The sequence below is a fragment of the Gopherus evgoodei genome, chromosome 8 (genome assembly GCF_007399415.2).
Source record: "Gopherus evgoodei ecotype Sinaloan lineage chromosome 8, rGopEvg1_v1.p, whole genome shotgun sequence".
NCBI lineage: Eukaryota > Metazoa > Chordata > Testudines > Testudinidae > Gopherus > Gopherus evgoodei.
In genome coordinates, this window is record NC_044329.1 from 95,322,531 (window position 1) to 95,345,110 (window position 22,580).

The 22,580-nt window shown below is 42.8% G+C and overlaps 1 protein-coding gene across 2 annotated transcripts in view; it reads right to left on the bottom strand.

Moving 5' to 3' along the window:
• Positions 1–14,944: 14,944 nt before the first annotated feature.
• The window catches only part of PGM1 (phosphoglucomutase 1), a 34,088-nt gene continuing 26,452 nt past the window's right edge, over positions 14,945–22,580 (bottom strand). For both annotated transcript variants that reach the window (XM_030572289.1, XM_030572288.1), the window contains exons 8-11: positions 18,658–18,793; positions 17,639–17,822; positions 16,335–16,469; positions 14,945–15,230 (exon numbers count right to left, since the gene is read on the bottom strand). In XM_030572289.1, the coding sequence (XP_030428149.1) occupies positions 15,141–15,230; positions 16,335–16,469; positions 17,639–17,822; positions 18,658–18,793 (545 nt within the window). In that variant the 3' untranslated portion in view covers positions 14,945–15,140. The remainder of the gene's footprint in view (positions 15,231–16,334; positions 16,470–17,638; positions 17,823–18,657; positions 18,794–22,580) is intronic.

Here is a 22,580-nt window from a genome sequence, read left to right on the forward strand (position 1 = left end):
AATTTGAAACCACTAACATGTAGTTTCGTTTGCTGATTTTTAGTTTGCAATGTAAGATTTAACAAATCACCATTGTTTTATAAAAGTAAATAAAAAAAATCTTACATTGCCTGGAAGGTAGCATAAAAATTATCAGCTCTGTATGCTTGGAAACAGATGAAGTATTAAAATGAAAATGTATATCTGAAACACTGCCAAAAATTCTGTTGCAGATGCTAGTATGGTGAATCAAAGCCCAGATGCTAATTAAGGACTGAATTCTGCAAATATTGGCAGGTGAGGACCATTTGGGGGTATTAAGCACAAGCAGTAAGTGTAGGACTGGACCCTTAAACTGTAATACCTTAACAAACCCGATTTCAAGGTTTAGGGCCCTGCAACCTCTCACTTACATCCTCATCACAGATGCACTCAGAAATTCAAATGCACATTCTTCATTCATGTCTAGAAACATCTACTCAGACGAGAGGTAATGGCCTGTCACCTGTAAAAAATAACATTAAAAGAGATTGCCCTTAGAAATTTGGATGTGGAGTGCCACAATATATGGAATCACAATCCTCCTTAAACAGGTGTTGCTTTTTAAAGAAAATAGCTTCCAACTACAGACAATCAAAGAAGCTTTCATACAGCTAGAGTTCCAGCTTTGTCTCCTTTGTTTACCAGGGATCACACATTGCCTCAGTAGGTGGGGATTTTAATTACAAAGAATCATCTGCAAATATGGAAATCATGCATACAATACCACGTTATTACTGTAATCTAAATTATTTATAAAAATAACCTGGTATATTATCAGAGTTCTAACACAGACCCTTGTTGTACTTGAATAGTAAACTCTTTCCAGCCTGATAAGATGCCCTTTTGTTTTATCCTCCCTCCTCTATCCTTTCCCACTCTGCTTTGGCAGATTTCCTTCTGGCTCATAACTTCACACCTTCCCTGTATGAGATACTTAGGGGCTAAAAGATGAATTACCTTAACTGTAAATCCCAGATCCTGAGGCCAATGGAACTGTCTTTTTTAAAAGAAACCCTATCTTTCTGGTGGTGGTGAGGCATGGGAGGAGCTGAGCCAGATCCAGTGCCAAAGAGAAGAAGTGGTTGCAATTTCTAGGTGATTTTTTTTTGGTTAGAAAATGCCAGTTCATCAAAACCTCATCTTTTGGTGGGAAAGGGTTAGGTGATAAATCTGAAGAGCTATCCCAGATTGAGGTGTCAGTGGAGGACACTTTGGAACAAATTGATAAATTAAACAATAAGAAGTGACCAGGCCCAGATCGTATTCAACCAACAGTTCCGAAGGAACTCAAATATGAAATTGCAGGACTACTATTAACCTATTGCTTGAATCACACACTGTACGAGATGACTGGCATATTGCTATGTAAAAAAGCTCCAGAGGTGAGCCTAACGTCAGTCCCAGGCAAATTGGTTGAAACCATTGTAAAGAACAGAATTATCAAACACACAGATGAACACGATATGTTGGAGAAGAGTCCAGGGCTTTTGTAATGGGAGATCATGACTTATCAATAATTCTCTGCGGGGGTCAACAAATATGTGGACAAGGGTGAGCCAATGGATAGAGTGTACCTGGAGTTTCAGAAAATTTTTGATGAAGTCCCTCACCAAAGCCTCTTAACCAAAGTAGGCAGGCATGGGATAAGAAGGAAGTGCCTCTAATGGATCAGTAATTGGTTTAAAGATAGGAAACAAAGGGTATGAATACATGGTCAATTTTCACAGATAGGAGAGAGGTAAATAGTTGGGGAGGGAAGAGTCCTCCAAGGATCTGTACTGTGACTGGACTGTGAAGAGTTGTAAAAGGATCTCACAAAACTGAGTGACTCAGCAACAAAATGGCAGATGAAATTCAATATTGATAAATGCAAAGTTATGTACATTGGAAAAAAAATCTCAGCTATACATAGAAAATGGTGGTCTCAATTAGCTGTTACCACTCAAGAAACAGATGTTAGAGTCATTGCGGATAGTTCTCTGAAAACATCTGCTCAATGTGCAGTGGTAGTCAAAAGAAAACTAACAATGTTAGAAACCGTTAGGAAAGGGATAGATAAGAAGATAAGTTTCCATATAAAGAGAGATTAAAAAGACTGGGACTGTTCAGTTTAGAAAAGAGTTGACTAAGGGAGGATATGACAGAGGTCTTTAACATCATAAATGGTGTGGAGAAAGTAAATATTTACCCCTTCACATAACATAAGAATCAAGAGTTCTTTAAATGAATAGATAGCAAGTTTAAAACAAACAAGGAAGTACTGCTTCACACAACACACACTGAATTTGTGGATCTTGTGGCCAGAGAATCTTGTGCAGGCCAAAAGTATAACTGAATTTAAGAAAGAATTAGAGAAGTTCATGGAGATTACGTCCATCAATGGCTATTAGCCCAGAGGGTCAGCAATGCAACCCCATGCTCTAGGTGTTCCTAAACCACTGACTGCCAGATGCTAGGACTGGACGACAGGAGTGGATCATTTGATAATTGCCCTGTTCTGTTCATTGCATCTCAAGACTCTGGCACTGGCCACTGTCAAAGGACAGGATACTAGGCTTGATGGACCATTGGTCTGGCCCATTATGGCCATCCTTATGTTCATACGTGAAGCAGCAAAACCCTTACACCATTTTAAAGGGTGTTTATAAAAAAAATCAGGACACTTGAGTCGATAGTGAAGGAAAGTGTGTGGCTCATCTGCCTATCTCTGTAAGAAGATAAATCTGGAAAATAAACCCATCCAGATTCCCTCACTCTCTGTGACTCTGTTTCCAGCTCTGTAAAAATGGAGATGATGATACCAACCTCCTTTGTGAAGCACTTTGAGATCTACCAATGAAAAGCATGATGTAAGAGCTAAGTATTGTTCTTACTACGCTTATTTCTAATTTGCATAGAAGCCTGTTGCTTGTATAAACCAAAGTATGTGACAACAGTAAAATAAATCTTCTTCTAAACTGAAACTGCAAAGACTGCTGATGTTCCTTTCATAACTAAAGCATCACACTATATATCCTTTAGTTCCTAGCTGCTTCAGGTGAATCAAGGTCAGGACTTCTCATGAGATCATGTAATCAGGGACAATAGGTTTTGTTTGTTTTGAAAACTGCACAGTAGAACACAGAAAGAAAAGAAGTTTTGGGTAATTAAAGCATGCTTAACATTGCAATCTCATATAAATGGAAACCTATATTTAAATTCTATAAATTAACTGGATAAGAATGGATTTTATGATTCTAACCTCCAAAATGGTAGCTTCTTTTCAATTCAGAATTTTGTTTTAAAAAACTCAGTGGGCTGATTTGTGGTGGCGTTGAGCACACAAAAATCTCAGTGGAGTCAATGGGAGTCCAAGTGCTCCCCACCTCTGGGGGGAGGAGACACAATCAGACCCTGAGCATGCAGTACTTGTACATTAGTTTTAGTAAACTAAGGGTGAAATTCACTCCTTTTCAGACAGCTAACACAATGTTTGGGAACTTAAGCGGTGCATAAACTTAAGTGGGATTTGACTAATGCATTAGCCCTGTTCCAGCCTTTTTGGAAAGGAGTGTGTTCCCTGTGCTTTTGTGATGTGGGCACCTGTTTGTTTAGACTAAGATAGAGACTATGAATTAAAATATGTACTTTAGCTGTCACCCACATGGTTTGAATATTGTAGCCACTTCAAATTTCTACCCAAAGTAGAATGATATTTAAACTGCTGCTGAGCAGAATTAAAAGCCCAAGGTTGTTTAAAACTATATCCTTTCATTTTGTGCCATGGACCTTACAAGCAAAGAATCTCAATACTGCCATCATAAACTTGCCTCTGTGAGGCTAGTTACAATTACAGAGCAGTTTAATGCTTTTATCTTCACAGTATGCTGTTTTGTGTGTGAGTAAGACCAGCAACCCTGGAGAAAAACCAAATAAGAAAAGAGAGGAGGGCAGCAATAAAAGAAGATGGGGGTTTGGGCAATTGTCTAGTCTAGAGAGAGGATAAAACTTTAGCCCACTGCCCTTGCCCAGCTTTTGTGTTTCTCTCTGTATTTTAGTAGCTAGTCTTACTCACACATAAAACAGTAAACTTTCTACATGTAAAAGGTAAATATTAGCAACGTTTATCCTGCTCCTAAATGGCAGAACATTACCTGCTTGGTCAAGCCAGGAGCTTGTTTAACTGACAGCAAACAACCTACTTCTGCTCTAGACTTCACTTAAATAATGGCACGCTGCCTTCTCTTTATCTAGTTGTAAAGGGGCCTTCATGCAGATAATGCGCCCTAATTAGAGTCATCTGTGCATTACCCCACAACTGTTACCCACAGACAATCTCAGAGTGAAACACTGCACAGCGGATGCTTCTCTAAAGACATTCCACACTCAGTTTCAGCATGTTATTGTTTCATTACACAAGAAGTTTCTTTATCCAAACCAGCTCTTTAATTCTTGATGCTTCTATATTGAATTGGATGAATTCTATCCCTTCCTACTAACTTATAATTCCATAACTCTGGCATAGTTTGGAGAGAGCCATTTCTCATTTCAGTAGCAGCCACCTCAAACATTAACACTTTAACCTGCATTTATCAGATTTATTCTGAATTAACTTCACCCCGCCACACCTCTTCCACTGCTGCTTCCAGGAATCTAAGCTTTATTGCTGCCAGAGTCAAGAGCCTAGTATTTAAAAACAACAGTTGAGTTGATCATATTCTGAAGTTCTATAAGACTAACCATGGGAGGTTAAAGGCATTGTGAATGGACACAGATGACCAGTACAGAGTGATTTTATGCTAGCAACAACATCAGCACTCTGCTTGCTAACTTCCTAAACTCTTCTAGCTCTCAAAGGAACAGTAGATAAACAGAATTAAATGATTCAGAGCTTTGCATACTCACTAACAGTGACACATGGCTCTTCCCTGGATGTTTTCCCCCCTCAACTGGTAATTATTTTTACCCTGTTATAAGACATTAACACATTGAAATGTAGTTGCAGCTGAAAATGACAGGATGCACATGTGGGAACTTGCTACCCCAGAGAATAGTTCGGTGACATGGGGACTGTAATATGCTTGGAAGTCACCAGAGGTGCTATTACAGATAGTGTTACAAGTTCTGTTTTGTCTGATTGTAACTCTTGGGGAAAAAATGCTTATTGTCAGCTGCGAGGCACTTCTTTTTAGATCCTGGCACCAGTATAATATATTCTGCCTTAATCTCTCTCCAGATGAATTCATTTCTTCTTATTATTATTTGTGTTATAGTCCTAAGAGCCTCAGTCATGGACCACGCCCCACTGTGCTAGCACTGTAGAAACACCAGAACAAAAAGACAATCCCTGCTATAAAGGGTTTACAGTCTAAGTCAAGGTGTAGAGCTTCTGCCTACTACAGGTTATATCCTGCACGAGTAAACATAAGCATTATGGGCCAGATTTTTAAGGTATTTAGGCACCTAAAGATGCAGATTCGTGTCAAGTCTAAGGAGTTAGGCTCCTAGGTGCTTTTGGAAATCCCGTTAGATGCTTTTATCTGCATCTTTAGTGCTTAACTGCATTTAAAAATCTGGCCCTGTGTGGTGTTAAAACCTTATGGGGTATTTGGTTCATGTAGCCTGAAAAAGTTTTAACAACTTCTCCAAAATGCCTTTGAAACAGTTCTGAATTCATCTTAAATTGGTGTGAATTTAATGTGAGAGATACCATGTCTAACCGACACAAAATAGGGCCAAACCTCTCAATGGTTGCACACACCCATAAGCTCGAAACAGTCTCTCCAGCCATGTGGGAATTCTTCAGGTGATGTCATAGTCCAAGCACCATTTGAAATGATGTAAACGTCCATGTGCTAAAAGGACCATACTTTTAACGCAGTAATTTGATGCATTCAGTTAAGGCAGCTGGAGGGCAGCTCAGTCCTTCTCAGAAAAAGGAAGGTGCAGGGTCTGAGGAGCTAAAAGGCTTAGAACAAGGTTGGTAATGAAGTTCCTATCATTCACTAACACTCTGACAATGCATTCCTGACAAACAATAATTTCCCATCAGCAATATCCAATCTTGCTTTTTTACTTTCTTTTTTGAGTGATGACCTTTGATATGGTGTGGGTAAGTGGGGAATGTTTTGGGGTTGATGCACTCTTCTTTCTCGGGACGGGTGTGCGTGTGTGTAATAACAGCCATGTGATTTCCTGCTAATGAATGATCAGCCAGAAGAAGTTGATTCAGCTGGGACATTTAACCCTGGCTGGTCATTAGTCCCCAGGAAATGCCCTGTGCTGAAGTCACTGCTACTGTAAGATGAAAATACACAAGGAGGTATATAGGGTGAAATCCTGGCCACAAGACATCAATGGCAAAATTCCCATTGAATTTAGCAGGGCAAGATTTCACCCATAAACTTTGAGTTGATGCAATTTCAGTGGGTATGTATAATGAATTTGTGATTTGTCCATAAGTCAGTTAGATTGTGTGATGTCTCATGGTTTCATGATACCGTCTCACCTTCACAGGTTCAACATTAATAATTAGCCCACAACATCATTAGAGAGATGCTCCAAAAACAAATGTTCAGAGAATCCAGTCAATCCCCAACAGGTCTGCTTGTTTTTTTGCTTTGTAATTGATAGTGCATCCCAGAATCTAAGCATGTGGTTGTTTTTCATGCAGATAATCAGGGTTTTATTTAACAAGTAGACTCAAAAATCTATGAATTGCAACATATTCAAAATAGCATAAGAATGGATGTTTAAATAACATCACTTTACTGGATAAAACCAATCTCACTTTACAGTTGCTTTGGTTCATCTCTACTGTAGGTACACAAGACTAGATTGCCATATTTAATATATACTAGAGAAAACTGGTACTTTTCATGAGGCTTCTTCCTCATAAACACTTAATTAGTCACCTATGATCAAAATTAACATGTTTATGCCATCATGTGCCAGCAATGCCCCTCTGTCATGTACATTGGCCAAACCAGACAGTCTCTACGCAAAAGAATAAATGGACACAAATCTGACATCAGGAATCATAACATTCAAAAACTAGTGGGAGAACACTTCAACCTCTCTAACCACTCAGTGACAGACTTGAAGGTGGCAATTTTGCAACAAAAAAACTTCAAAAACAGACTCCAAAGAGACACTGTTGAACTTGAATTAATATGCAGATTAGATACAATTAACTTAGGTTTAAACAGATGCTGGGAATGGTTGGGTCATTACACTGATTGAATCTATTTCCCTATGTTAAGTTCTCCTCACACCTTCTATGGGTTATCTCAATTGTCACTTCGAAAAGTTTTTTTTCTCTTGCTGATGATAGCTCATCTCAATTGATTGGACTCTTCCAGTTGGTATGCATACTTCCACCTTTTCATGTTCCCTGTATGTATAAATATCTCCCGTCTGTGTTCCATTCTATGCATCCAAAGAAGTGAACTGTAGCTCACGAAAGCTCATGCTGAAATAAATTTGTTAGTCTCTAAGGTGCCCCAAGTACTCCTGTTCTTTTTGCGGATACACACTAACACGGCTGCTACTCTGAAACCATGTATATGTTTGACAATTTAGACCTTGGAAGAACTTAGAATTTACAGAACTAAAATGCAGGAGGAATGCTATGGGCAGCCTGTGCAAACTGAACTACAATTTAAAGCTATTAAACAAACTATAAAGAAATTCTCCATAATTCCAAGTGAAACACATACTAAATACCCCGCATATTTCATGACTAGTGTGGATGAACATAGTTTTTCCCACTGGTAACTAGAAATGTTGCTTGTGGTAGTCTTTTTGACATTTTGCTCTTACCATGTGGCAACGGGCTGTGTAAATGGCATGACACTTCGTTTTCCTTAAATGTTTTAACAGGTGTAAAAGTGACCTTTGATTTAACAGGCTTGGTTTTGGTTTTGTACAAACACTTACCAGGCTTGAAAACAAAATTATCGGGAGACCACACTTCAATATGAAAAGCTAGTCGTTGGCTTCACAGTTTATGTAGTCATTTAGGCACTTTAAGGATATACGGTAATTTTAAAAATCTGAATAAACTCACTGTTTACAGATAAAATTTCACAGAAATATATGGGTGAAGAGGGGGTTGAATCTGTTTTCAGCAGGTTGGCTTGGCAGGGACCCTTTACCAATACTGCCACCTAGAGAGAAATATTAGGTATTACACAGTTACCAGCTGATAGAAAACCAAGGGATTTCAAAGCCATTCTGCTGCTTGGACAAGAATGCTGCCCCGCTGTGTTACTTAGTCTCTTAAGATACAAGATACTGGAATTTTCTGCTAAAGACTTATATCTCCTTTAAAGGTTCTACCAATGTTACAGATCCTATTGCCTTCATTCTGTGCAATAATTTCATATAACGCCCCGTGGGGGGAGGTGAGAAGGGGAGGAGTGGAGAAGAAGTGGTAATCAGGACAAGCGATGCAGGAAGTGCAGCTACGCCAACGAGATGCTATCCCACGGCCTGTGTAGCTGCAAGCCCCATTCGAGAGCTTGGCAGCTCTGACATAACGCAATCCAAGATCACCTAGTCAGAGCCATACTGCCACATGTGGGGAAGGTGGCCACGAACTCCACCATCCCTGGAGCCGACAGCCAACTGTGACCAGACATTGTCATCACCAATGAGGACCAGAAAAATATCATGATGGTGGATGTCACAGTGCCCTTCTGCGACGCCCGAGCTCGAAAAGTAGAGAAATACTCTCCTCTGGCTGAAACCTTGAGAGCGTCAGAGCCCTGAGTACCTGGGACCCTAGTAACAAGCAAGTGTTGAGAGAATGCAGAATCGGTCAGCGCTATGCTCAGCTGATGTGGCAACTCATGGTGTTGGACAGGGGTGAAAGTAACTTAAAGGACTTACTGGTGCTCTGGAGTCTTGAGCAGGAGGAGGAGCCTCAACTGGAAGAGGCTGTGGCCTCAACAGGAAGAGGCAGGGCCTTTAAATACCCAGGCCCTTTAAATCGCCGACAGAGCCCCAGGGGCTCCCGGCTGCTGCCGCTACCCCGGCCTCAGGCAGAGATTTAAAGGGCCTGGGGCTCTGCTGTGGTAGCGGTGGCCAGGAGCCCCTTGCCCTTTAAATCACCACCAGAGTCCTGCTGACGCTACCCCAGGGCTCCTGCAGCGGGGCTCAAGCAGTGATTTAAAGGGCCTGGGTCTTCGACCAGGTCTTTCTCTTGCTGGTATGCTGTACCGGACCGTACCAGCTTATTTTCATCTCTGGTGTCGGATGCCATCAGGTGGTCAAGGAACATCTACATAGAACACATCACCGAACATCAGCAATACCAGGAGGGATGAGCTGGAGTGCCGAAGAGAAGAGCAGTGGGGAAAGTAACTGAAAGACTTTCCTCATGGATTGTAAATGGACAACCTACCCTATATTCTCAATTACTGAGGGACAATCCTCACTCATTGCTATATTTGCTTTCCACAACCAACTCTCTGTATAACTTTTCATGAGTGACATACCTGAATACTTGGATGCTAATATCTAAATTGTATTCTTATTCACCTAAATTTGAGTTATTGCTGATTAGGCACTATAAGTATCTTATGACTTTAAAAAAAAAACCTTGTACTTGTGGATAACCTAAGCCCTATGCCCAGATGTATAGACACTCTTTTCTTAACCTTTGAACTAACCTCGCTATCTCGAGACTGATTCTTGCCTGCATATTTATATCTGCCTCTGGAAATTTCCACGACATGTGTCTGACGAAGTGGGTATTCACCCACGACAGCGTATGCTCCAATACATCTGTTAGTCTATAAGGTGTCACAGGACTCTGTTGCTTTTCTTAACCTGGGTACTATATAACTTTTTATCATTAGCTTTAATAAAATTTTTAAATGTGATGAGTTCGGAAGCTGGGAGCAGCACAGCCTTTGGGGCAGGAATCATTTGGCACTAATAGAAATATTGAGGTACAAAGTCTTTTTCTAAGACCAAAGGGGCAAATTTGCATGGGTACTGCTCTACCTATAGCATCCACCGACAGCAAACACTCATAAGGTACCTGAGGCGCTTTGGGTGGTTACATATATGCAGCTAGCATGGAATTGTGATCAATCCACTTTTGCCTAAAGCATTTTCCTTGTCCCATTCATACATCCAAAGCAACTGACCTAAATTGCCATATTCAGGACAAGCCCAAATGACAAACTGTCTCTGTGGGGGAGTGATAATGACAGAGGGGAACATTTCCATTTTTGCTTTGTAATACTACAAGGTGAACTGGAAAGAAACAATTGGAACCACCTCACAGCTATTTGTATGGCCTCTCAAATAAAGCAACAATGAAGCTAGCTGTGAACCAAGTTCTGGATATGTTTATAATAATTCTGGAGTCCCTTTAGATGATTGGATCACACTTCCAATAGACTAGGCTCTTTAAAGAAAACAACTTTTAATGAGAAGCATTTTACTGAAACTGGCACCAGTTTCATCAAAAAGAAGTCAAGACTGACCTGCTTCAGAAAGAGGCCAACCATAAATTGCAGGGTCACTTGGGCACAAAGACTGTAAAAAGCGTATCAGGCTGAGAGATGAGGCTGAATTGTTTTTCCCCACTAGTCTCAGCAATGTAACTTCATTTCTAGTTTTTTATTTTGTGGTCCAAGTTGCAACCCTCCCTTTAAGATCAGAGACAAGGGATGAAACTAAAGGATTGAACTCAACAGTAACACGTATAGCCCTGTGGCATAGGGAATAATATTCTCCCAAACTGAGATATAAGCTTCTGCTGTAACAGCAGAATGCCTTGTAGCTGGATGACAAAGCTGAGCACACATGTATGACAACTGTTGATCAGCTGTTAGTACAATTAAGCCTGTGGGCAAAGATGGGCACATGCCATATCCACAACAGCTTACAGTGGTTAAGTTTCTGGGGTCATCTTTTCTTGTGGATGGGCAGGCTTTGTTTTTGTTCTTTAAGGTTTTAAAAAAACCCTGATACTGATTTCTCTGTTGAACTGCACCTGCAGCGTCAGTGATCACAGTGTGTCAGATACTGCCCTCGACTTGGAGAGATTATGCAGAGGGCGGGCCACAGTGTTGCCTATGGAAAGTCACCAGACAAACTCTGAAAAGTCACTAGATGTAGCTGTTTACGCACTCAAAAATCTCTGTTGAATTCTCTGGAAATTTAGTTTAGTTACATTTTTTACTCCTTTTGAGTGCGTAAACAGCTACATCAAAATCATTCACAGGCAGCGCTATAATGTTGTTAAAATCCATTTCATGTTCTTCTTACTACATTCTGCTGGACACCAAGTCAATATCACTACATCTCAATTGAGCATCTCCTCAGAAGGAACCGCATTCCAGGGCTTCTTGGGCTGGGATCGCTATAATCTGCAGGCGAGGAAAATAAGTTTGTGGAAGCTAATTAAATACTTTGCTAAAGCCAGGCGCACTTTGGAGAGAGCAGCACATTAGCCAGAGCTCGTTTTTAGCCAAATGTGTTCTTTCGTGCTGCTATGTACCGTAGTAGGTAGCACACTCTGTGATGCATGGAAAGATGACTAATGAAGTTGGCAGGGCTGGGGAGGCAGGCTAGCCCGTGAGGAGAGCCGCACGGATGGAAGGTGGGGTGGGATGAGACAGGGCCATGTGCCCCAATGGGGTGGGGGGGGCAGCACTGTGCCTCCAGGGAGGAAGCCCTTACTACAGGATCAAAGGAGAAGCTAGTTTGATTTTGCTTCCCTTTACTCCTTCCCCTGGCTTGGCCTGGGATTAGCTTCCCAGCTGTTTTAAGAAATCAAACCCTGGAACTGGTGGAAGGGGTCCAGCTACTGGATTTTTGTTTGTAAATCTACTTTTTTGGCTCTGAAAGCATCAAGCTCAGGTCAGGTGAATGCCCTCTTCCCTCTGGCTCTGGGCCCTCCCTTTCACTGACCTGTAGGCTCAAATCCAGGCTGGCAAAGCTCGGATGAAATTAACCAACCCCAGCCGACCTGGGTGCCCAGTCTCATCCCACCCCACCCTTCTATCCATGCTGCTCTCCTCACTGGCTAACCTGATCTCCCCTGCCCTGCCCACTTCGTTAGCCATCTTTCCCTGCATCGTAGGATGTACAAGGGAGAGTAGTAAGAAAAGCATGGATTTTATTAACACTGAGCTGGTATGAATTATTTTGTGACTATACATACTGGTGACTTCTTTCTCTGAATGTCACTGTAATTGGCAGAGGTTGCTAGATTTGTCACTGGTCACTTTGACACTTATTTTCTCACTAGGGAAACCAAAAAGTCGCTAAATCTAGTGACAAAGTAGCTAAGTTGGCAACCGGGAGAGGCAAATTTCAAATGGAGTGCAAACTTCATCGTGTTAGTTGCAGCACTGGCATGACTTTACAATTTTCGTAAGTGCTAATTTTCATAGATTCTAAGGCCAAAAGAGACCACTGTGATCACCCAGTCTGATTTCCTGTAGAGCACAGGCCATGAATAAAATGGATTCATAGTTCTTTACTATAGTCCTATTCCAAAATTGTGTAAGTGATGGGGGTCTCTGTACTGTGGACATCTTTCCCTTAGGAGCTGGACTGAAACCACCAACTCATTCCACATAAGACACTGAACAGCCATCGGAAGATTACTTTCAGTTGTTACCAACCTGAGCAAGATTTGAAACAGTGACTTAGAAAGCCTCCGTATTTCATTAACCATCTCCTGAGTTAAACAGTTGCATCTCTTTGATACAATGGGGTAACTGCCTTATGCCAAGACTGCACTTGGACTCTGGTTTTATTTGCCTTTGATAATATAAACCCAAAACCTAAGAACTGGGTTGGAATTGGGTTGGACCACATTCATTTGCAACTTCTAATTGCTGGGTTTGACACACGCAGCATGTACTTGCTTTGGAAGAAATTATACACTTTGCTGGGCTTCTCAATTCAAGGCAATTGTACTTCTTTAAATGACTGTGGCACAGTCTTATTCGGTTCAAGTTTTTTTCTGTTCTTTCTATCTAGTAAAGGTATGCAGACCCCTGCATCTCTGCAAAACCGCCTTTGAGATATTACTTATAATATGTACTGTAAAACTAAGGTAAAGGTCAGTAGTATCCAGCATACAGTAAATTATAATTCAGAATGAACCAGAAATAAGTCAGTCTTATTATGAACTAAGGTCTCACTCCTGCAAGCCATTCATATTTGCAGGTACCTGCACCAGTATGGAGCTGTGTTAAAATCATTAGCCACAATGGGAGTTGCTGACTGCTTAGTTTTTTTGACTAACTATTCAGGTACCTAAATATGGATTTTGGAGCCGAGCTTTAGATACCTGTTTCTGATAATAAAGGGGGAGGCCACGTTAAAGTCTGCAAAACACCCACCAACCAACCCAAAAAAAAATCCCCGATCGGACCAAAAGCCTGGTCTGACACCATGCATTTGGATTCCTGTTCCTGGAGGAAGAAAAACAGAAAGCTGTGGAGGAACACGTATATTCTTGATGGTGATTTTCATAGTAAACAGAGACTCTTGTTAAGGTTTTTGCCACAGACTATATTAGGTAATGGAGGTGCATCACCTCATTAGACCAGAGGAAAGGGGAGATTGTCACTTGACATTGTTGAGTGTTGCTGAGCTGAATATATTCACGACACAGTCCTTGGCTGGTTTCTAAGAGGCTAAATGGTATCCGAGGGTGTTAAAGGTGACTATTTGGGGGAAGTGCTGACTAGCTCTCAGATTGGTTGGCTCTGCCTCGCCTATCAGCTTTCTAAGCTGGCTGCTGTTGGGTTCTCTCACTTTCATAGCCAGAAACCAAGGGAATCTCCTCTCAGTTTTCATCCACTTCAGTCTCACAATAGTTTTTTTTAAAGGAATTCCCGATACCATACCTCTGTATGGATCATCTGCAGCCAGAATCAAACCTGGGACCTCAGGATGTTAAAGCATGAGCATCTACAGCCTGAGCTATGGGATCCCAGTCTGTTACCTGAGGCAGTAGCAGGTTCATCAACCTCTGTATATGGCTAAGCCACCACTAGAAGGGACAGAGCACCATACTGTATTAGTGCAGGTTACATGAGCATATGAGTCACAGGTGGAAAAGCAATTCAAGCCATTCTCATCCACAGAGCAACCATTTTTGGCTTAATGGCTTCAAGAGTATAATAACCAATGTAGTTATTAGAGTCTGAAATCTTATTTCAACTATCTTATCACTACACTACATTTTGATGAGTTACATTCAGGGTGTATCTTTCTTCTTCAAAAAACAAACCTATTACAATTTTAAGCAATTTTTTAAATAAAGGACTGATCAGTAATACCGGTCCATTTCACTTTAATAGTCTCTCATGTTTATTATTAGCATTGTATAGAGGGGTTATTGTTTCACTGAATGTGGCAAATAAAGATCAATTTATATAAATTCATTCTTTAAAAAAGAAAACTAATCAGGCGGGCATGGGGGACCTGTCTACATGACATGGCAAAGCATGCCAGAAGGGTGCCATTTGTAAAGATCAACTAACCTGTTGCACTCTAACTGCCCCATGTAAACCCTTCTGATGTGCTTTGTTTGAAACAGGAACGTATTAACACAAACTGGGTATCTTTTTTTGGAGGAGGGGGTAGGGGAGCTACACAGGGCAGCTAGGGTGTAACATGTTAGCGAGCTTTACAAATCAAACCTGTCTAGTGCGCTTTGCTGGAACCATGTAGACAAGCCCTGAGACACGACATGTAAAAGAAATTATGTATAATCAAGAAAGGGTACTTGCAGGATCATGAGACAGAAAACAAGGCCATTATCACCACTGTTCTCTTCACAGCTTTTTGTTTTAGCAAGAGAAAGAAAAATTACATATGCTAAACCAAAAGGCTATGCTAAGTGAGGACTATACCCAAATAACAGGAGTGCCATGTGACAAAGAGGCAATGCGTCAGTATACACAGTGTAAACACGGGTGATTCTGGTTTATTAATAACATCTAGTCTTTTATCAGTTTAAATAATACTTTTAAATAGAGTTAATGTTGCTTTTAGTGACCAATTTGATAAAAAGGACTGGATGATTTTGTTTGACTCATTCAGCACAGCCAGCTGTTTCAGCACTGCACGCAGTTAGCATGAGGTCCTAGCCATTTTCATGTGATGACTGTGGGGCCGGTGCGGCCAGTTCTTTCATGGAGCTGTGAAAGCTGCAGTGCAATACCAATGAGAGGAGCCAACATAACCTGCCAAAAGGAGAAAGACGGATCAAAACCATGACCAATGGCATGTTACCGCTTAAGCCTTTAGTGCTCAATCTCTTCTAACAGATTGTTGAGTGTTAGATTGGAGTCCCTAAAACACAGTTCTGAACCCTCATTCACAACGGATTGGAGTACTATTATTTCAATGTTGTGAAATAATACACAATCAAGATGAACGGTGAATTCTGCCCCAGATAGGAAGACAGATGTAGTAATTCTATGGAACTTCACAAAGTGAACAAATATTGTTACTTTGGTGACTTCTATACTTCTCAGTTCTATGCTGTTCTGAAATCAAGATTTTCCCATCTTCCACAAATGGCAAATGATACTCACTCAACCACAGTACCCCATCCTCAATATAACCACATTATTTCCTTTTTTTCTGGCTTAATAGAGGTTGTCTAAAAGAGTTCAGAGACATTGATGGGAGATGTTAAAAAGGTGCACAAGAGAGATTACCACCATTTTTTAATGGAACCTTGGAGAAGGTACATTAAATCTAGTGCAGAACATGATAACAGATTCTGTTATCTCAGGGCTGCATAGTCTTCCATGCCCCATGGATTTTGGGGGATTTGTTTTAAAACATGTAATTCCCAAATATTTTTCTGATCCTTGGGGATTCAATTCTCCAATCAAAAGTATCATTCCGCTTTGAAGCAGTGTCTTCCCCAGCTTGTAACCAAATACTCAACCATGCTGCATACCACATAGACAAGTCGACAAAATAAAATGCAATTGTGGAGGAAACTGTGATGAATGCTGAATAATAAACTACTTGCTTCATACAGAGTAGAGAGATTTAAGGAACTGTAACACCTGCTTCTGAAATAGTTGTCACCTCATAATCAGAAGGGATGGGACAATTTGTATAGGGCGGGAGCTGAGAACCACTGAACCAAACTGTAAACCCTTTCTACGATGGAAACCAATTCGAGCCAGGGTGTGCGGCAGCACCCCCAGCACCTCTAGTTCCAGCACCTACGCTCATAGTGGCTCTCTCAGCCATGCCCCCCTCAAAGAAGGGAGCTTTTAAGAAAAGGCAGAACAGAGTGGTACCAAAAGTCTGGATACAACAGTTACCTGTGGATCTTCATATATTTTTGGAGCATCCTTCTCATAGCTATCAACGTATAGTCGCACAGTCGCTCCAGCGCTGCCAGTACCACTTAGCCTGAAGATGATGCGAGAACCATCAGAGAAGATGAGCCTTAAACCCTAGCAAGTGCAAATGAGAATAACAAAATTAATACACACTTGTTTATATGCCTCTTCAAATACCTGATGTATCTTCCAGCAAACCTGTCATGTCATTTCACCTGTCATTCTTCATCAGAGGGCAACAGAAGTTGCAATACCTGTTTGTTTCTCTTGCTTCTGGCTGACTATGTGTCCCTCATGAGCCACTCTTGAGCATTTCCTAGATTATGACAGTTTTTTAATCCAAAGTATCATGAAGACCCTAGTCCTATTACTGGCTTGGGAGCAAGAGACCAACTCTGATTCTCTGCATATCAGCCTGTCATGCTACCACTGCACATCTGTGCAAACTCCATTTAAAGAAAATAATTCAAACATTTAATATGCAAAGTAAAAATTCTCGGTGCTTTTGTCCATTATTCCTTTCCAGTTAATATGCCCCTCTCCCCACTATGCTGCAAACCAGACACATCTACAGAACAATTTTATTTAAATAACTTGCATAGTACGAAGTAACTCATCTTGTATATATTAAATAGCTCCTTGACTTTCAAATGCTGGAATTCAGTCCTTAGCTACCGCTGTTCTCTGACAGCTGCTGCAGTGCTGCCTGAGTTCTGCAGGATGGCAACAAAGCCTTGCAACAGAGTAACAGGATATAAAACAAACTTATTTGCCTTTTGGAATCACTAACCTAGAACTAAAGATTAGGGGCCTGAGCCATGCTTCACCTGGTTTGTGCCACTCTTTCTGTGCAAAGCGGCCCTAAACCCAGCAAATCCAACTCCTGAAGGGTTTCCCCTGCACAGAAAAATCCTTAGGTAGTGCAAAGTCATCATCATAGCTCTCACACGATCTTCCATCGAGCTGGCGGAATGGGCAGAGGCCAGAACAGGCCACCCCTGCACCAGGGTGATCCCTGGGTGCCCTAACAGTGTTGTTGGGACCACTGTCAGCTGGGTCAGGTTAGAACAGCCTTCCAGGCCCCTCCTCTTTCAGTCCCTCCTTGGCAGCACCAACCAGAGGCCAGGATCTGGCCTATAGTTATAAAACGCATGTAACTGGGATGGGGGGGGGGTTAATAGTGGGATAAAGCTTTTGGCACAAAGCTAAGGATAACCTTGCTGAAAATTCAACTCAAAATATCTAGCACTGCAAGTTATTGACAAAGTAGTTTCCAGTCTCACCTGGTTTCTGGAGATGCTTCCATCCACAGGATCGCTGTATTCAAAGTTATCGGCTTTCTCGACAGTGTAAACTTTATCACCAGCTGACAGCTGCTTTCCCACAAAAGAACGGTCAAACATCACAGTTTCTAGATCCTTCATCATTTTGTTAGCTCTATCTGCGTCCACCTCCTCATAGTCATATCTAGAACCAGCCATGGTAGAATGAAAAGTTAGGGAGGCTTTATATCGGTGACAAGCAATGTTTTGGGAGTCACCACTTTAAAAATATCTCGTTTGATTTAAAAGTTGGGTTTAGTCCCTTATAAATGGTCTCTTCAGTTCAAGGCACCCGAGTGTCTTACAGTTGGTTAAGCAAATCCCACAAACAGTAACAAAGGAATACATTGGAGTGGGTGAATTTAGTAGTTATAGAAGTGAGACACGGAACAGCACTGGCTTGTGGTATATCGTTTATTCCTATTTCAGTACTGTCAGAGTCCCCACACTAAGAACAAGATGTGCTAGGAGCTGCACACCCCGTTCAGCTCTATCACTGAAGAGATTACAAATTAATTTGCCATTTGTGCTCTCAATGCAGATGCTAGTCTAATAGAAGATAAATAACCTGCATAAAAATCAATACCCAAAAGAAGGTGTTGAAACAATATACAGGCTTCAATTTAAACTGGGCAGAAAGCAGAATTAAGACTAATAGTCTAGCATTTTAAATTTACCCCGAGATGCTTTAATATTCGTGGCATGTAAAACTGAACTGCTGAGACATCGGCAATGCCCTAAAATAACAAAGCCGAGTTAAGGACAGAGAAGCCATCCCAGTTGTGGAGCTCAAGATTCTCCCAGTGTAAGTGACACACTTCACATGGTTTTGGAGAAGTTTTCAGTATTTAGCAGTCAGGGCACTTGCCCCTTCCTAGCATTCTCTCCCTTCTGTCCCAGGGCTGGGGGCTGAGCACACTCTGCTCCCCGCAAAGGGTCCTGCTTCGTCATAGTGAGCCATCACCTGGCTCGTCCCTCACCTCGTGAAGAAATTCCGCCCATATTTCTGCCAGTGATCTTTCAGGATGTCCTCCACGCTCTGTTTGCGGACAGCTATTATAGACAGCCATGCCAGGACTGCCCACAGCCCGTCCTTCTCACGGATATGATCAGAGCCTGCAACGTGCAAAAGCAGAAACAAACCGAACAATTTCCTTTACTTGAGAGTTCGTGATAAAGCTCTCGTCCATCAAGCTGCCAACCACACAGACTTAAACCAACACATATGATGAACTTTAAGAACTACATCCTTTGGATTATAGTATTTACAGAGCTCATCTGTTTTTAACTATTGTTTTAATACATGAAGACAAATGAAATTCCCCACCCCAAACACACCCATTTTGGGAAAGTGCTATGGCATGTGTTATACAGGAGGTCAGACTAGATGATCACATTGGTCCCTTCTGGCTTTGGAATCTATGAACTAGACATTTAGGGACAGATTTTTAAAAAGGTATTTAGGTGCCTAGTGGGATTTTCAAAGTAGCTAGTGCACCTAAATACCTAAAAAAAAATCCCAGGAGGTGCCTGAATACCTTTAAAACTCTGGCTGGTAGCTCCTTAAGCTGGCTGGTTTACCACTGAGGGTTTATACTGAATTGTACTGCTAGGGTATTACACTGGGATATTATTCTGATGATATTTTACAGTTAAAACAAGAGAACATAGAGCAGGCGGGCAAACTGTTTGGCCTGAGGGCCACATCAGGTTTCCAAAATAGCATGGAGGGCCGGTTAGCGGAGGCTGTGCCTTCCCAAACAGCCAGGCATGGCCCTGCCCAGCCCGCTATCCGACCCCTCCTGCTTCTCATGCCCCGACAGCTCCCCCAAGACTCCTGCCCCATCCAACCCCCCCTGTTCCCTGTCCCCTGCCAGCCCCCGGAACCCACACCCCTGACTGCGCCCTGCCACCTCATCCAACCCTCCTCTCATTCCTGACTGCCCTCCTGGGACTCCTGCCCCATCCAACCACTCCTTCTCCCTGACCACCCCGGAACCTCTGGCTGCCCCATCCAACCCCGCCATCCTTCCTGACTGCCCCGTCATCCCATCCAAACCCTCCTCTCTTTCCTGACTGCCCCCCCGAGACCCTACCCCATCCAACCACCCCTTCTCCCTGCCCCTGCCTGCCCCCCCGCTGCCCCATCCAACCCCCTCATCCTTCCTGACTACCCCTCTGGGATCCCTGCCCCCATTCAACCCACCTGTTCCCTGCCCTCTGACTGCCCCGAACCCTGTCCACACACATCCCGAACTCCCCTGCCCTCTATCCAACCCTCCCCGTCCCCGTTCCCTGCCCCCTTACTGCACTGCCTGGAGCACCGGTGGCTGGCAGTGCTACAGTTGCGCCGCCCAGAGCACTCGGACAGGCAGCCGCGCTGCCTGGATGGAGCCAGTCACACCACTGCACAGCACGGAGCACCAGGTCAGGCCGGGCTCTGTAGCTGTGCTGCTCCAGGAGCTCGCAGCCCTGCCACCCAGAGCACTGTGCCAGTGACGGAGTGATCTGAGGCTGCAGGGGAGGGAGAACAGCATAGGAGGGGCCAAAGGGGTAGCCTCCCGGGCCAGGAGCTCAGGGGCCAGGCAGGAGGTTCCCACAGACCAGATGTGGCCCGCGGGCCGCAGTTTGCCCACCTCTGACCTAGAGCATATAGACCGGCACTCTTTTCCAGCAGGTGTACATACCCAAATAAAGGTCCTATATAATGTATCCACTCATCCCTGGAATAAAGCGCTCAAGTAAGAAGTCTGAAATTCTGTCATTTTGCATTACACAGAATTGTTTAGGTTGTGATTGATTTCAGAAGGTACAAGTTTGTTTCCATTCTGTTGGACTATATGATTGCCATAGGTAATGTCCCCATAGCAGTTATACATGACCCACACGCTCCCTCAAGCTCCATACTACCCAAGTAACTTACAGTAAAGAGGATTTCAGTCCTCTTTAATTCTTTTAAGTGAATTATGTGCTAGATTGGCAACCCTGGACATGCATCCTCTTTTTATCCACAAAGCAGATAAAACACAGGCAGTGTTAGTGCAACACATGCAATCCTGCCTTCTGCATCAACTGTGCCAGCATGTCAATCTGTAGGGTGGAGAGGCTTCATGGCCATGGAGTCATAAAATCATAACCTTTCACTCTCTTCCCTGCTCTCAAAAGGTGCCAGTTACAGTGTGGCGCGCACTTTCCTGGGTTGGATGGAAACCACCAAGCCATTTCACATGGGGCATCTAATGGTAATGATTTTAGGAAACTATTCATCTGGGACCACCTAAAAATCACTGATCTGGAGCCATCCCACAGCCTAGCAGCAACTCCCTAGGCCATCCAGTGCTTTCCCTTTCTAGCTACAGTCATTTACTTCAATTCTGGTGCTCTCTCATACACTACCCACACAACAGGGCATTTGCATATAGGTACCGAGGGCAATGACTCAAACACTTTTCCTTATGATAATCACCAAGATTTCTTTGCTCCGTTTATAGAGAGGCCCTGATTTTTCCAAAACTGTCCTTCTCCCTCTCATCCAGAGGAATAGCACTTGCCCTCCAAAAACATTATCATCAGTGAAGACTGGCCCAGAACTGCAGAAAACATCCTTCAACCAGAGGCTCGTCCATGATGCAGCTTGTCCAAGAAGTCATGGTCAGACAGCTGTGATATGTTCACATCATAGGCTGATGGCACTTCAGTCAGGCAGCTGCCACGACAAGTCCCAACCATGTGCTGCTCAACGTTAAGCAGATGATTAAGTCCATCCTTATTCAGCGAAACCTCTAAGCACATGGTTAAGCAGGGCCGCCCAGAGGATTCAGGGGGCCTGGGGTCTTTGGCGGCGGAGGGGCCCCCGCTCCGGTGGTAATTCGGCGGCGGGGGAGTCCTTCCGCTCCAGAACCTGCTGCTGAAGTGCCTCAAAGACCCAGCACTTCGGTGGCGGGTCCCGCTTCGGCGATAATTCGGCAGCAGGGTGTCCTTCCGCAAGACTCGGAGCGGAACAAGCTCTGGGGTCCCAGGCCTCGCAAGAGTTTTCTGGGGCCCCCAGTGCAAGTGAAGGACCCCGCTCCAGGGCCCCCGAAAAACTCTCGTGGGGGCCCCTGTGGGGCCCGGGGCAAATTGCCCCACTTGCCCCCCACCTCTGGGAGGCCCTGTGGTTAAGTGCTTTGCTGAATCAGGGCCAGAGAGGGCAAGAGACCTTTTCTGTGAATCAGATGCTGATCTCCTGCATACCAGTGAAGACCCTGCTAGAGCAAGGAGGAGGACTCAGATGTTATGTGATGGATGCAGAAGAACCTATGTAGTTGGCCCTAAAACTTCTCCTGGAATACCACACGCTTTGTAGCACATTATCTTATGCAAAGAAAGTTCTATACATTTTAATTTCTCTATGCAAATTACAGTATTAAGTCACGTGCCCACCTCCAATAGATTTACTAAGATATTCATTTTTTATCTCAATTCACCTTGCTTCGACAGTTCAAAGGCAAGTGTTAATTTAACCTTTATAAATCAAACCTTGTTTTTAGAACCGGAAAACCAGGGTCCCATTAAGCTCAGAGATTTAATAGCAACCTGAAACCTCCCCTAATAAAACCACATTCACCAAACCATATTTCTTCCCATAAATGAAAACATTTATAAGGTTTTCCTGGCCACCAAGAGTTAAAAAAATACATTTAGCACTGCACTTAATCCCCATAGACCCAATGACCGGCTAGTGAAGGGGCCCTTAAACTTCCTGAATAGACCTTCCTGAAAGGAAAACTGGCTTTTCCCTGACTCAACTTACCAGGGAACTTTTACAGTTGTGTATATTTTCCATAAGTCATTTTTGTGAACAAATTTTGTTTTTATGATTTAGGAAACATTAACTCCTACACATGAAAGATAAATCCCACCA